The following is a 15,245-nucleotide window of genomic DNA, read 5'->3' as shown; positions in this document are numbered from 1 at the left end:
GGGGGGGGGGGGGGCAAACTCTCAAACCAACAACAAAGGCTTGATCACGTCATGAGGTAGCGCGGGAGAATGGGAGTGTCCTGTAAAGAGGAACCTAAGTTGTGTGAATGGTGGGTGTGACACGGACCTATTGGAGGGACGGACAGACTCGCGGTTACGCCAGTAAACAAGTGAGAAGAGCTTCTCCAGTCTCCGTCTCATTATTGATATGAGCCGTGTTCACATAACAGCGAGCTGTTGTTGTTTTAGGTTTGTATTCCCTCAGTGTCAGCGGTGAGGAGCTGAATTATCCTCAGAGCAGCTGATTGAAACCAGTGAAAAGGGTTAATTCAAGGTTTTAAAACTGATGTTTGTGTCCTGAATCCTTCCTTTGGACCACGAACACAGTGGACATTTAAGCAATAATGAAACAATGATCTAAATTGTACCTTAAAATATTTAAAATGTGTATAAAATAATAAAATAAAACTGTACAAATGTATGAAAGGTTTTTAGTTCATATTTTACTGCAGCTGTTAATTATTTTAATTCGAGATGAATCTGCAGATTATTTAATTAGTTCATGTGTAAAATATAAATATTTTATGAATGATGAAACCTGATTGTTGCTCAGGTTTGTTTGAGTCTGATGAAGTGATCTGCACTTCACTGTTGATGAACAGGTGTTGTAGTTTTACAGTGCGACAGCAGGTGGAGCTGTTGTTTCATATGAAACAGGTGCAGCAGGTGAACAGACCTGAGAACGGTGTCCAACACCTTCAGTCATTATGAACATCAGGTCTCTGTGCTCTCCAGCTGAACCACGCACAACAGGAAGGGTCAGCTGACCTCTGACATCATCAGAGACAGGTGAGACACACATGAACTCATGTTCAACAAAAGTAGCACAGATAATTTTACTTTTATAAACTGTGTGAATGACTTAATCTTTCTGTTTTTTCTGTTTGTAAATGTTGATTAAATCACTTGTATATAATTAATTAATCTGTAATAAAACGAACAGATAAAGTCATACTTTGATAAACTCAGAACATTTACCTGTCAGTACTCTGAGTATTTCTGCTGAGGTATTCGTACTTGTGCTGCAGTAAAGGATCAGAGTACTGATTTATTGTTACTGATCACACATCAGCTGATCCTCTGCTCTGCTCTCAGCAAATCAGACGGCTGAACTCCTGTGACTATGGAGACGTGTGAGGAATGTGGAGAACACCTCCTGAAGGTAAACAAGACCTCACACAAGGTCAAAGGTCAGCTTCGTCCCCCACAGACTGGAGTTCACGCTGTGCTGCAGGAAAACAGAGAAACTGATGACTGGCAGCTCCTCACCACTACTGAGCATGCTCAGATCAACCTTTTGTCTCTCAGCGGGTTGTTGCTGTTCAGAGGTTTGTTTAACAACAAACTGAAGCATCAGTCTGACTCCTCACAGATAGAACCCCATTCAAAATATGCTCCATTTACCCTGCACCATCTTTAGATCTTCACCACTAAATAAACAAAGATCTTTTATAGATGGTGAAATTTTACATCGGTCATTAAAACATTGTCTTCAAGAAACAGAAGGAAAGACTTGATGGATCTTCAGGCTGTTTCCTAATCAGGCTCCATGGTTTTTAAGAGTGAGGGGAAAAAAACACTGAATATTGTCTGAGCTCGTACAAATAAATTCTCATTCCAAAATCTTTTTTTAAGTTTGTTACAATCCTTGAAAAGCTTGCATGTGTCCTTATGGGGTTTGCAAAGATCCTTGAAGAGTTTCCAGCAGTCCTTGAAAAAATTCTAGGAGTCCTTAAAGGAATTCCAGTAGTCTGCAGAGGGTTCCCTGAAGATGTCCTTGAGGCCCTTGACATAGCTCCAGGAGTCTTCAGGGGTGTCTCTGGTCCTTGAGGAGGTTCCAGTTATCCTTGAAAATATTCCAGGCAGCACTGGAAAAGTTACCAAAGAGTTTTCTCAGAAGTCCTTAAAGATATTCCAGGAAGTGTTCCCAGGATCTGTGCAGGATAATGACAGACTGAGTGTGAATGAATGAATCCTTTGAACTCTGACAGGACACACACACACACATTTGTACTTGTATACTTGTGAGGACCCTCAGTCACTTCATACATTCCACAGCCTGAACTGAAACTCACAGTAAAACCAAACCTAAAGCTTCAAACAGATGTTTTAAAGTGAAACACATCAAATCAGTCCTCACAGAGATAGAAATACAAGACCACACACAGAAAACGGGGGGAGCTGGTGGGGGCTGGCGGAGGCAGACTGGGGCCCCATGCTTCACAGAGGGACAGAGAGATCACAGAAACTCTGTCACACAACTTCTGTTTTCAACAACAACAGACCTCAGTGAGAACCACAGATAAAAAACAGACTTTTTCAATGGAGTTTTGTAAGTAGGATTATGAATGAATGAAGAATTAATTGTGGGGACCTGAGCAACCAGAAGATCAAAACATGATGAATTATCAGAAAGGTGGGGTGTAAAGCAAAAGATCACTTTTTACTTATTTAAATACAGTTTTGAACATGTAAATACAACCAGAGTTGATATTTTATTTTTAAAATAGTTTTCTGTTCTTTGATTTTCCTACATGCAAAAACATGATCGACAGAGAGTCCTTGAAGAGGTTCCTGGGTTCCCTCCAGGCATTCCAGGAGTCCCTGAGGAAGCAGAGAACCAGGTTTAAGGGAGTTCCAAAGGTCCCAGAGGATCTTCCAATTGGTTTAAAGGTCCTTGAAAAAAATCCAGAATTTTCAAGGTGTCATTGTGGAGTGACCTTAGATTCTTTAGACAGAACCAGTTGTGAGCTTCAGCTTCAGTACCTCTGATCTTAATTACCTGTCTCTCATTTAGTCTTTCTGTTCTCGCTTCTTCCCAGCATGTTTTCAGAGGCCCTGAGCTGGTCTGGTCGTCATGGAAACACAGCTCTGAGTCCAGAATGAGGTTTCTGTGTTTAGGTTTAGTTCACTGTAATCCTGCTGGACCCCATTCATTAAAGTCTGGTCCTGGCAGGCAGCTCCTCTCCGCTGAGCACACTCAGATCAACCTCTAATCAGCGCCAGTCTGACTCCTCAGACTGAACCCCATTCAAAATATTCTCTTTTTAGCCAGTTCTGTTTTCAACCTTATTTCAGCAGCCTCATCTGAATTGTTACAATAAAAACTTAAGTTTTGCCCTGATCAGGTCAAAAAGCTGGTGAATGAAAATTAGAATTAAAAATTTGTGTTTAGTCTGAATCCATCAGAGTCCTCGTCTTTCTGTTTATTCTTCAGTTATTCATCATGATATTACATCACATACACACAAGGTTTTAGACACATTCAACATTGAAGTTTGTTTATTACCACAGAGAAAAAAGACAGAACACACAGTTAGATAATTACTCTCCCCACCCCTCCCAGATCCTCTGTCTTTCTGCAGGTAAACTCACCTATCCTCTGACAGGTTGGTGTTGGTTTTGTGAGTCAGAGTGGCGCCTCAGTGTGACTTCACAGCTGTGTGATTGAGGCTGTCACACCTGCAGATGATGACCAGACTCAACGGTTCAGGTTCACTCTGATGGACACAACAGGTGTGACCTCACACAGGTAAACACACTCATCTGAAACCACCTGGGCAGCTAGAGACAGTCAGACCAAACTCTGTGCAAAGATGTCTGATCCAGGATCCAGTTTGGTCTGAGTGTGTCGGCCCCCGTCTCTTTTCTGACCTTGTGTTAAACACGCACACGATGAGTTATCACAGAAACGTTTACACGCTGTGTCACATTTAAGGCTCCGAGATTAAGTTTCCTGGAGAGAAATACATTTCATCATCATCATCATCATCATTATCAATTTTTATTATTATTGTGAGGATTGAATTGTCCTGGAGATCACTGCATTAACTGGATTTGAACTTTTACCAACTTTGTTCTTTCCAGAAAACTGAAGATAAACAACACAAACAATCAAATATAAAACATGATATAAATATATTCACAGAATATGACTTCAAATATAACTTCAAATATTCAACACGTTCACTTTTCTTTTCAATTGGAAAGATGATGACTCGTGTTTGTCATCTTTTGTGGTTTCTGTGATTCATGACATACACCTGTAGACTCTGAGGTACACACACACACACTCTCAGTGAAGTGTGTTTGTGTTCTATCGGTTGAGTCTTCTCAGCCCTCAGCTCTGACTGTCAGGACAAACAGCTGACAGGACTCTTATTTTGTTGAGTCGAGTGGTCCAGGTGGTCCAGGTGGTCTGTGGACCAAGAAGCTGCTGGGAGGCACCGTTGCTTCGAGAAGCAGGCAGAAGAGGCATTAACATGTCTGAAGACACATTTGAGTCTTCAAGAGTTCACATTGGGACGTTGCTGTCCAGCGTCGCGGCTGAGTACTCGATCTCAGAGGCGTGTGAGGCGTCGATGAGCCTGGCGAGCCCTGTCTTGGTGGAGTACTTGAAGATGAAGGCCTTCATGAGGTCGTAGCGATAGTTCCTGTTGAGGAAGTTGTACAGGACGGGGTTGATGCAGCAGTGTATCAAAGAGAAGCACTGCGTCAGGTGCAGTGCCACATCCAGGAAGTTCTCAAACTGGCAGCTGAAGGGCAGGATGTTGAGCAGCGACAGCGTGTCCAGCATGAGGACGGCGTGGAATGGCAACCAGCACACCAGGAAAACCACAATGTAAATGAGAATGATCCAACGGCTGATGCGGCGCTCCTGATCTGAGCTGGGAGGGACGGCTTTCGCCAGGAGCAGGTAGAAGATGGTAATAATGGGGAAGGGGATGGCGAAGCCGAGGATGATGAAGCTCAGCTGGATGCCCACCATCCAGTCCCGCGGGTTTGTCAACGGATAAACCGGCCTACAGATGGCGCCGTTGTGGTGTGATGACTTCACCGCCTGCAGGAAGTAGGTGTCGGGGATGGAGGCCACCAGCGCCAGCAGCCAAACCAGAACACAGATCAGCCATCGCACCAGCTTCTTTCTGTGGCTGTTGGGGGTGTTGGCAAAAAGTGTGATGGACAAGTAGCGGTCGACGCTCATGCAGGTGAGGAAAAAGATGCTGCTGAAGAGGTTGACACTGAAGACCAGGTGGGTGAGTTTACAGATGGCCTCACCAAAAGGCCAGCGTCCGCCCTGCAGTAGCGAGGTCACCCAGACTGGCAGCGTGGCCACGACGCACAGGTCGGCCACAGCCAGGTTGAGGATGTACAGGTGCGTCTCATAGCGGTTCCTGTTGGAGCGCAGGATTACCCATACTACAAGGGTGTTGGCAGCAAGGCCCACCAGGAAGATGAAGACGTAGAGGATGGAGAGGATGTGGAGGAAGGCGGCGTGGCTGATGGCGCCTGAACACATCAGAGTCTCCACATGGGACAGGTTGTCCTGGTCGGCAGCAGTCAGGTTTAGCTCCTCCCACAGCTCCATGAGCTCGGTGAGGTCACTGGAGATCAGACTCATCACGTTGACTTTGTACCTGGAAAACAGCAGAAGATGAACCAGAACCTGCTGCACCACCTGGTCCTGAGTTTTCTAACATACGGCTTTCTCCTATTAGCTGTATTGATTATTGATCACTGAGCTCTGAGGACAGGTGGACACATGGTCATCGTCGTTAATGAGATGCTGTGAACCAACAGGAAACAGGAAGAGACGTGACGATGACTCACTGATGGAACAAAAACATCTCTGTGGTCGTCAATGATCAATAACCTCTGTGTGATCAGCACTCCAGCCTTCACGTCATTGTGAGGCTGTAAATCTGCTTCATGTTTCCAACACAAAGACCATGCTGTGTCAACTTCAACATCCCATAATGATCTTTTATATTTTACAGCCTGATGACACAATGGATTTTCACATAATGAACCAAAGGACAGGACGGTCTTTGCTGTAGACATAAATATTCAATGTTGGCGACATATTAATTGATCGTTTCCGGCAGAGAAATGGACAGATGTTCCACCCCCAAATAAAAACAGAAGAAGAATGATCTGCTTTCAAGTCAACATCTTACCAGACTCCAGGCGAAAATCCTCAGAGTAAAGATTCTACAACTAAACGCTGTAAAACAGTTAAAATACAATCAGCTGTTGTTTGGAAGTAAAACCAACATTTTACTATAATTTAATAATAATAATAATAATAATAACGAACCAATGTGTTCAGACTTGCAGTTCTTCAGTCTTTAAACCATTGTGTATGGAAGCACATTTCTGCCAAAACAAACAGAAAACAAGAAAACACTCCTTTAAAAAAAAACATTTTCCTAACATTTCCTCTTTTCTCATCATTTAACCATAAACATTCTTTTTTTAAAATACATTTTTAATATAATTTTGAAATGAGAATTAGTCTCCAACAGTCAAAAGTTTTCAACTTTGGGAGAAACACATCGGATTATTGGCTCTGCTGCATTAAAACAGACAAAAACCAGAGAAGAAGAAGAAGAAACCTGAGCCCACAGACAGACAGCTGGAGGAGAGGAGGAGCAGCACTCAGCTTTTACTGCTGCTTCACTTTAAAACTCCACAGGGCCCTTAACACTCAAAGGTCACGACCTTCAAAATAAAACTTTACTGTGGTGCTGAAGCAATGAGACAATTAGAGCATCAATCAGACAAAAAAAAGATGTCAAAGTTCAGATCATCACCATCACATAAAAGAAAAGTTAACGGTTTAAAACGTTATTTATCAGGTTAAAGAAACAGTGAAAGCGAATGGCCTCCAGAGTCTTGTCTGGACTAACATCAGCTGCTCTCTGTGCGTCTCCTGAGCCTCACTACTTCACTGAGCAGTAACAGCAACATGACTGATCTCAGAACAGCAGAAACTCGTTTATCTGAATAAACCAGTAAAGCAAACGGGCCATGCGTCCACGTGATGCTGTTTTGAAACAGGTCAGTGCTGCAGGTTTAACCCAGTTTGTCAGATTAGACCTCTGTTGATCTGAGACACCAGCTGAGAGGCTCCTGAACGCACCAGAGTGCATTGCAAGTGTCATAAAATACACGCCTGACTCCTGTCCGTGCCACAGCGTCAACAATGACACGCCACCAAGAAAGACTCGCCGAACTCCGCTGTAAAATCTCTCAATTTAGGGATTCTTTCCCCATCGCCACAGTTTAAAACGTCAGAACACACACACACTGAGACCCTAAAGAACAAACCTGACACACTCTTCACTTCGGCTCACATTTCATACATCACAGGACGTTCGTACATAAAAAAGTCACTTCTTCAACCAGGTTCGCCATTATTAAGACGTTACAGCGGAGTTGGGACGATCATAACTCTGTTCATACAAGTTGAGATTCACTCAAATTACGTGATGTCTGGTGTGGTATTTTTATGCCGAATACAACAAAAAGCATCAGTGGTTGCTAGAAAAATATAATACATATTCTGCTATGTCATGCACTGGCCTGTGAGTCAAAAATCCAAAAACGACACATTTTTAAGACAAGTCTGGGTTAAAACCTGGAATCAGCAGAGCGAAACTGATCGGGTGTACCTGACGGATGATGAAAGAGGGAGTCAAATCACACACAACACGTCTGTTGCTTCCCTGTTTGTCCCGGGTTAATTCTGGTCCAGACTGGGGCGACAGTCCGGTTCCTCCGGCGGACAGTCCGAGGCCGTCTGTCGCAGTCCCCCTTCACTTCGCAGTTTAATGAGCAGAGAAGAAGAGGAGGAGGAGGAGGAGGACCGCCCTGATTTATTAGGTTTCAGCTGTGGGACAATGCAGCTGCAGGACGCGCAAAAAGACCATTTAAACCGCAAACAATAGCGTTAAAGATGCGTGACGACACATCCCACACACACACACACTCACAGACACACACACACACACACACTCACAGACACACTCACACACAGACACACACACACAGAAACACACACACTCACAGACACACACACTCACAGACACACACACACACAGACACACACAGACACACACACACAGAAACACACACACACTCACAGACACACACACACTCACAGACACACACACACACAGACACACACACACAGAAACACACACACACTCACAGACACACACACACACACAGACACACACACACAGAAACACACACACTCACAGACACACACAGACACACACAGACACACACACACACACACAGACACACACAGACACACACACACAGACACACACACACACACACACACACACAGACACACACAGACACACACAGACACAGACACACAGAAACACACACACTCACAGACACACACACACACACACACACACACACAGACACACACACACAGACACAGACACACAGAAACACACACACTCACAGACACACACACACACAGAAACACACAGACACACACACACACACACACACACACACAGACACACACACACAGAAACACACACACTCACAGACACACACACACACAGAAACACACAGACACACACTCACAGACACACACACACACACAGAAACACACACACTCACACACACACACACAGAAACACACAGACACACACACAGAAACACACAGACACACACACACACACACTCACAGACACACACACACACAGAAACACACACACACAGACACACACACACACAGAAACACACAGACACACAGAAACACACAGACACAGAAACACACACAGACACAGAAACACACAGACACACACACACACACACACACACACAGACACACAGACACACACACACACACAGAAACACACAGACACACACACACACACACACACACACAGACACACAGACACACACACACACACACAGAAACACACAGACACACACACACACACACACACACACAGACACACAGACACACACACACACACACAGACACACAGACACACACACACACACAGACACACAGACACACACACACACACACAGACACACAGACACACACACACAGCTTCAGTTTTTAACGTTCAACAGTTTTAATCCAGTTTATTCTCCAATGTTTCAGTTTCTCTTTGACTCAGTTCAGTTTGTTTCCTGAGGTCTGTTTGATCTGGATTCTGATGGGTTCATGTGGAGCTGATCAGCTGTAAATTAAGATGATGTATTATGACATTGGGTGTTAAAATCCTGACGGGTAGAAACCCGTCTTATTCTGTCTGTATTTAAAATACAGACCTGATTCTGAATCAGAGAGGAGCATCTGAGCTCACAAAAAAGTCCAGAACTTTACTTGTACTGGTCTCTGTATCTGTTCCTCAGCTCCTCTTACAGGAAATGGGCTGCAGCTCACAACAGTCTCCAGCACCTTCTTCAGGATGAGGTTCCTGCAGATCCTCCTGGTCCTCAGAGAGACCAGCTGCAGGTCTTTCAGGACTGGGCTGTCCTCCACCTGAGGTACCTACAGATCTTCTGCAGTCTAGAAGAGATCTACGAGCACCTGGTCCAGCCCCAGAGGAGCGGGGCGGTCTGGACGGTCCTGGACGGACTGATGGGTCATCTTCTGGAGCTCAAGGCTCAGATGGTGGAGCTGGAGCTGTCTGAGTTTAACTACTTTGATGACCTGCTGCTGGACCTGAAGATGACCCCGGTGAGTCCAGAAAACAGATCAGACCTGGTCCACATTAAGTCTGCAGGAAAACAGATCAGACCTGATCAGGGCTGCTGTAAAGACATTTTGGTTCTAAAGGTTTTCATTTCACTTGTAAGACTGGTGTGTGTGTGTGCGTACGTGCGTGTGTGCATGCGTGCGCGTGTGTGTGTTAGGACCTGGAGGTCCCCATCCCTCAGTGTTTACTCAGAGACAGTCTGAGCTGCAGAGACACAAACAGACGATTCTGTACAACATCCTGGAGAAACAACAAACCAATGAGACTGTGAGAATCACTGTGACCTCATCACCCTCATCTGACCTTTATCATCCTCCTCTGACCTCTGACCTCTGATTTTTTAAGCTACGTAAAAACTCAAACACTTGAACTAAAGTTCAGGAAACTTTAACGTTTTCATGTCTCTGGTCCAGACCTCCTCGGTCCAGACCTCTTCAGTCCAGGCCATGAGTCTGGAGGAGGCAGTTCTCCTGCAGGTGTCTGAGCATGCTTGACAGGGATGAATCAGCACTCCGTTTGTGATGGAGCTCGTCCAATCAGATAGAGGCATTAGGAGACACACCAGGAGACCCACAAATTTGAACCCAGCCCAAGCAATCCAGATCCACAAGGTACCAGATCTGATCAAACAGCTTTAATTAGACTCTGAGCGTTGACCTGGTTCTTCTCTCAGATGGTGTCATATTCCTTTAAATCCGCTCAGACAGGTGAGGTGAGGTGAGGGTGTATCCACCTGTCAGCGCTGCCCTGACACTGGATGAGGTGTGGAGAGGTTACGCTCAGAAGAAGCAGATGAGATGATGTTTCTGGGGATGGAAACGTTTATTTTCATATTCTATATATTTGATGTCTAATTTTTTATGTATTATTCAGATGCCATTTTATTTTGTTGATAGATTGTGTTTTTATTTCTTATTTCATTTTTGTAAATGTTAACTCCAGTTCTTCCAGTTCTCCCGGTTCCCCCAGTTCCCTCCAGTTCCTCCAGTTCCTGGTCCCTCTGGTTCCTCCTTTAGGTCTTCATAGTTCCTGTGGTTCCTCTGGTTCCTCAGATCCCAGCAGAGCCTCCTGGTCCCAGTCCAACCCAGTTGCAGGCACAGCAGGTCTCAGCAGGTCTGAGGTTGATTCAGGATCAGAATGAGGAGGAATGCCAGTGAGCCGAGCTCAGGGTGAAGCGTTTCATTCTTGATGTGGAGGGAACTGACATGAAGGAGACTCTACAGGACCACATCTGACAGTGGTTCATTGAGTGCAGGTCAGACCAGAACCTCAAGTATCAGAGACACTTCCTGATTCCTCTGGTTCCTGTCTTTGGTTTTCTGGTTACTCTGGTTCTTGCCATGGTCCCTTATGATTCTGTGGGTTCTGCTCTTCCTTGGTTCTTCTGCTGTCTTTATTTCCTGCCCTAGTTTTCTGATCAATCAATTGATCAATAATAAAAACTCTCTCAATACTAAATACTTTAGGTCCACCCACCTGCAGTGGACAGGAAACTGGTCTGATGACTGACTGACACTGACCTCAGTCAGTATTAGACTCTGCCGGTCTCTGCTGGTATTATTATAGTTTGTCCAATCACTGTCCAGGATGGAGCCAGTGTACCGGGAGGAAGAAGAGGCCTTAAAAGTCAGAGACCACAACAAAAAACTTTATTTAAAAAAATGATACAATGCTAACTGTTAGCTGTGTAGCAGATTTACTCTAATATTACGAGTGTTTACTGTGTTGCTGTGCTGCTTCACATTGTTGCTAGGTGGTTACGACGTTGTTCACTGCAGTTCACTTAGCAGCCACCAGGTGGCAGCAGAGCACCAACAGACACACCTGGAGATGATCAGTCTTTAATGCAGGTGACTGCGGCTGAGGAGCTGAACATAAGATTATTTCCCCCCGGTCTCCTGCTGGCGACACCAATAATTCAGGTATTTAACCGAAAAACGGGTGTGAAGTGATGTGAGGTCAAACGTACAGGAGCAACATTAATGAAAAACAGTTCAAAAGAGATTGATACAGTTGTTCGTCCTATGTAAGTATGCCACCAACCGGGGAGAGCACAAATGACTTGATTTTCAGACGGAGTTTGGTGTGAAATCCACCTGCAACTCTGCTGTGATAGAGTATAACTATTACAACAGTGAGTGCAGTTGAGACGTCGTTGATTAAGCTAAAGTGAACTATATGATTTTTAAATAAAGTTTAGTGCACGCTGCCATCGTAAAAAAAAAAAAAAAAAATCAGAATACTGTCATAACTTGTGAAAAGATAAAACTAACAAGATTTTTAAATAGAGTTTGGTGTGGAGTTTGTCCTTTAAACCTCTTTAACTGCAAAATAAAATATTAGAATTTGACAAATTATTCTTGAAAGAAGTAGTTATATTGACAACTTTGATTAGTAAACTTATACATATCCTGGTTTGTAATGAATGTTTGAAGAACTGCTGAGTAAAAAGTAAAAGAAAAAACATCTTGGTAACTATATACAATTTGTGAATTAAGTTTGGTGTTAACTCCATCTGTCACCACTGTAAGCCCACACATTTTACTACAATATTTATTGTGTTAAATAAATTATGACACACGTAAATTAACTGGATTCTAAATGGGGTTTGGTGAGAGGTTTGTCACTGTGAGAAACAACTTTTTCCTGTCTGACAGTCTGTTCCACTAGTTTGGATAAGAGTGAGACCTCCTGCAGCTGATCCACAGTCAAAACAGAAAGAAGCTGTTGATTAAAATTTACAAAATATCTGCAGCTTCCATTTCTCCTCTATTTTATATTATTAATACATAATATTTATTTTTAAATGTTATAATGTAATTAATATTCATATTTTAATTAATATATAAATATAATGTATATTTTATAAAGTAATATGAATAACAAATCACATCTGATATATTTCTCAAAAATTATTAGTCTACTTTTTTTTGTATAATTCATAATATAAATGTAATTTAGTATTAGATTGTAAAAAACGTTATTTAACAGCTACTGAAAATACAAAAATTAAAGTTTTTATTGCAGATGTAAATAATAAATAAATATATGTCAATACATTGATATATTTTTATAATTTGACAAATGATCATACAACAAGTGAATATTACTATTGTGAAACAATTACTGAAACAATAGAAAGGTATTACTATATACTAAATAATTAAAATCATTATTCATTCACAACTCATTACTAAGTAATTTCAACAAAAATAAAAGATACAAAAGAAGATGGAATATAAACAGGACATAACATTTTAATTCAGTTTAGTGTGAAACAAATTATATTTCTTGTTAAAGTAATCATAAGAACAAACTTTAAAATACAACACAGTTAATCATGAAAAAGTTAAATCAAGATGTTCCACATAAATTAGTCAGAACCAAATGACAAGAAGAATCAGTCAGAAAAGAAGAGTTCATGACACGTCTGAACCACTGTGTGCTGAAGAACATTTTATTTTCTTAAATGTGCAGCTGACGACGTCATTGGTCTGTGACATCATCAGGCTGTGATGTCATCATCCTCACAGTGTGGTGAACTGGCTCTGAGCTGCTCTCAGCTTATCAGCAATCTGACCAATCAGAGAGGAGAAAGGAGATGACATCACACATCAGTACACTTGCAACCCCTGCCACCCCCCCCGCGCTGTGCTCACCTGCTGGTAGAAGGTCACCTGTTGTTCCAGGTAAAGCTGCATCACTCTGTTGTAGTCATAGATACGGTTACTATGGAAATGATTCATCTCAGCTGGAAGGACACAGGAGGAGTTGGGTTACACTCTGTGTGTGTGTGTGTGTGTGTGTGTGTGTGTGTGTGTGTGTGTGTGTGTGTGGGGGGGGGGGGGGGGGGAAATGTTGTGTAGTGTAGTGTTACCCTGCAGAGAGTAGCTCATGCAGCTGATCCGTTGGTTCATACACTTCCTGTCGTTGTTGTTGATTTTTCCTGCAGAAACCAGACGATCAGCTTCTTTCACCTTCTCCACTGCAGCCTGAACACACACAGGTAAGACCACACCCCCTTAATGACATCATCACATCTCACCTGAAGCCTCCCCACCTCCTGGTAACAGTAAAAATAAAACTTTGTTTATAAATGTTTAAATGAATATTAAGCAGAGTGTTGTACTGTAGTGTGTATCAATATTGCAGTACCTTGTGTACAGTGATAATTTCTGGGAAACATCCCAGTAGACCTTTGTACTCGCTGTTTGTTTCCAACAGGAAGTGAAGATCCTTCTGAGGCTGTAGAGGTCATCAGGGTCATCATTAGGTCATCAGGGGTCACCAGAGGTCATCAGGGGTCAGATAAAAATATACAGAAATGTAATTTTAGGTATAACAGTGCTCTGTGTGTGTGTGTGTGTGTGTGTGTGTGTGTGTGTGTGTGTGTGTGTGTGTGTGTGAGACCTGCTGGGCGACGATCTTGGCGATCTCCTCGTAGGTTTTTCCCGCCGCAGTCAGAGCATCAGTTAATGTCTCTTCTCCTGAAACGTACAATAAATGACTGTGTTAAAAACACGTTTTATTTATGAAAAGTCAAAATACAAACTGCAGCTGAACATCATGAAAACTTTAATAACCTGACTGCACTTGGAAAATCCCAGTGTTTCAGAACTGTTGGTGCATTCAAGGACACTCAGATATCTGAGATTTCAGATTTGTCTGCTGAACATGAGAAATGACCAAACCTTTAAAGTGCTCAGATTTCAGAGTATCACTGAATACACCATCAGGGACAGTTTCAGACCTGTAAAGGACACTTCCTCCCTCCATGTCTCTTCCTCCTGTGTCTCCTGCCTCCTTCTCTCCTTGTCACCTCACCTGGATATTTGCTACTGTTGAAAACAGTCGACAGGTTTCTGAAGGCTTGACCAATCCGCTCGTACTCTTTAGGAAGCGCTGCACACACCGTCACACAGTCATTAAAACAATAGTGTGTAAACATATACATATGTTTATATTTATCTAAAATGTGTGTATGAACAGTGTTTTGTGTGTGCGTGTGTATATGTGTGTGTACTGACGTCCGGTGCAGCGTTTCCAGTGTGTGTGTCCAACGTTCAGCAGCTCTCTGACTCCGTCCTCCATCGACTTAGTGAATCGACTGAACTGCTCACACCTCTGTTCACTGCACACAAACACACACACACATCTGTTCATGTCTGTCATCACAGTCATTCATCACATGACCACTGTGTCGTGATAAATGAGTGTGATGAACTTCTGGGCTCAGTGTGGTAGAAAAATCACATGGTGTCATCTGCATAGTGAGATGCTGAAGTCCTTATAAGGAAGAACAATGTTTCTATAATCTAAACAATAATGGACCAGGAAGAGACCCTAGTGGCTCAGAACCAGATCTTAGAAATCCTGTCTAGTGGATCTCTCCTGGTGGACTGTCTGCTGCCTGACAGACCAAACCCAGGGCAGAGTGGGTGGTCCCACTTACACCTGAGCAACATCAAGCTCTGCAGCTTCAGGCTCAATCAGACTGAAGAGCATCGGTCCCACTGTCTCGTCTTTCTCCGTCCTCCTCTTCCCTGCCTTCCACTCCTGAAACATCGAAACATTGCTTCAGCCAATCAGGACTAAGCTGACAAACCTCCCCACAGCTGATTGGCTAAGCAGGTAAATATGTGTGTACAGAGTGAGGAGGGG

General features: G+C 43.2%; 2 protein-coding genes and 2 long non-coding RNA genes across 7 annotated transcripts in view; 2 read left to right on the top strand and 2 right to left on the bottom strand.

Annotated features, from left to right (window-relative positions):
• The first annotated feature begins 20 nt into the window (after positions 1-20).
• LOC139622315 (uncharacterized) lies at positions 21-3,908 on the top strand. The gene is made up of 2 exons (XR_011691202.1): positions 21-849; positions 1,156-3,908. It is a non-coding gene; the product is annotated as an uncharacterized lncRNA (long non-coding RNA).
• Positions 3,244-7,914, bottom strand: ackr3b (atypical chemokine receptor 3b). Of its 3 annotated transcripts, XM_071479509.1 has the most exons (4): positions 7,515-7,913; positions 6,158-6,216; positions 6,018-6,064; positions 3,244-5,477 (listed from the first exon to the last, which is right to left on the bottom strand). In XM_071479509.1, the coding sequence occupies exon 4, from the start codon at positions 5,459-5,461 to the stop codon at positions 4,355-4,357; it is 1,107 nt and encodes a 368-aa protein (XP_071335610.1). In that variant the 5' UTR covers positions 5,462-5,477; positions 6,018-6,064; positions 6,158-6,216; positions 7,515-7,913; the 3' UTR covers positions 3,244-4,354. The 3 variants fall into 3 exon arrangements, with proteins under 3 accessions (XP_071335610.1, XP_071335611.1, XP_071335612.1); XM_071479510.1 differs by lacking the exon at positions 6,018-6,064 and having other exon boundaries at positions 7,515-7,914; XM_071479511.1 differs by lacking the exons at positions 6,018-6,064; positions 6,158-6,216.
• Positions 7,915-11,366: 3,452 nt separating this feature from the next.
• Positions 11,367-14,105, top strand: LOC139622314 (uncharacterized). The gene is made up of 4 exons (XR_011691201.1): positions 11,367-11,506; positions 13,062-13,273; positions 13,537-13,590; positions 13,809-14,105. It is a non-coding gene; the product is annotated as an uncharacterized lncRNA (long non-coding RNA).
• The window catches only part of LOC139622305 (sorting nexin-9-like), a 7,279-nt gene continuing 4,613 nt past the window's right edge, over positions 12,580-15,245 (bottom strand). The window contains exons 10-17 of one of the 2 annotated variants that reach the window (XM_071479506.1): positions 15,037-15,140; positions 14,612-14,715; positions 14,409-14,486; positions 13,995-14,071; positions 13,740-13,829; positions 13,462-13,576; positions 13,244-13,335; positions 12,580-13,159 (exon numbers count right to left, since the gene is read on the bottom strand). In XM_071479506.1, the coding sequence (XP_071335607.1) occupies positions 13,112-13,159; positions 13,244-13,335; positions 13,462-13,576; positions 13,740-13,829; positions 13,995-14,071; positions 14,409-14,486; positions 14,612-14,715; positions 15,037-15,140 (708 nt within the window). In that variant the 3' untranslated portion in view covers positions 12,580-13,111. Of the gene's footprint in view, positions 13,160-13,243; positions 13,336-13,461; positions 13,577-13,739; positions 13,934-13,979; positions 14,072-14,408; positions 14,487-14,611; positions 14,716-15,036; positions 15,141-15,245 lie in introns of those variants that run through there. The other variant, XR_011691198.1, reaches the window with a different exon arrangement.

Source organism: Trachinotus anak, unplaced genomic scaffold (assembly GCF_046630095.1).
Source record: "Trachinotus anak isolate AG129_WGS33_773 ecotype Australia unplaced genomic scaffold, CSIRO_AGI_Tana_v1 ptg000006l, whole genome shotgun sequence".
NCBI classification, from domain to species: domain Eukaryota; kingdom Metazoa; phylum Chordata; class Actinopteri; order Carangiformes; family Carangidae; genus Trachinotus; species Trachinotus anak.
The sequence above is the reverse complement of the archived record's forward strand: the minus strand, read 5'-3'. Positions and strand labels throughout refer to the sequence as shown.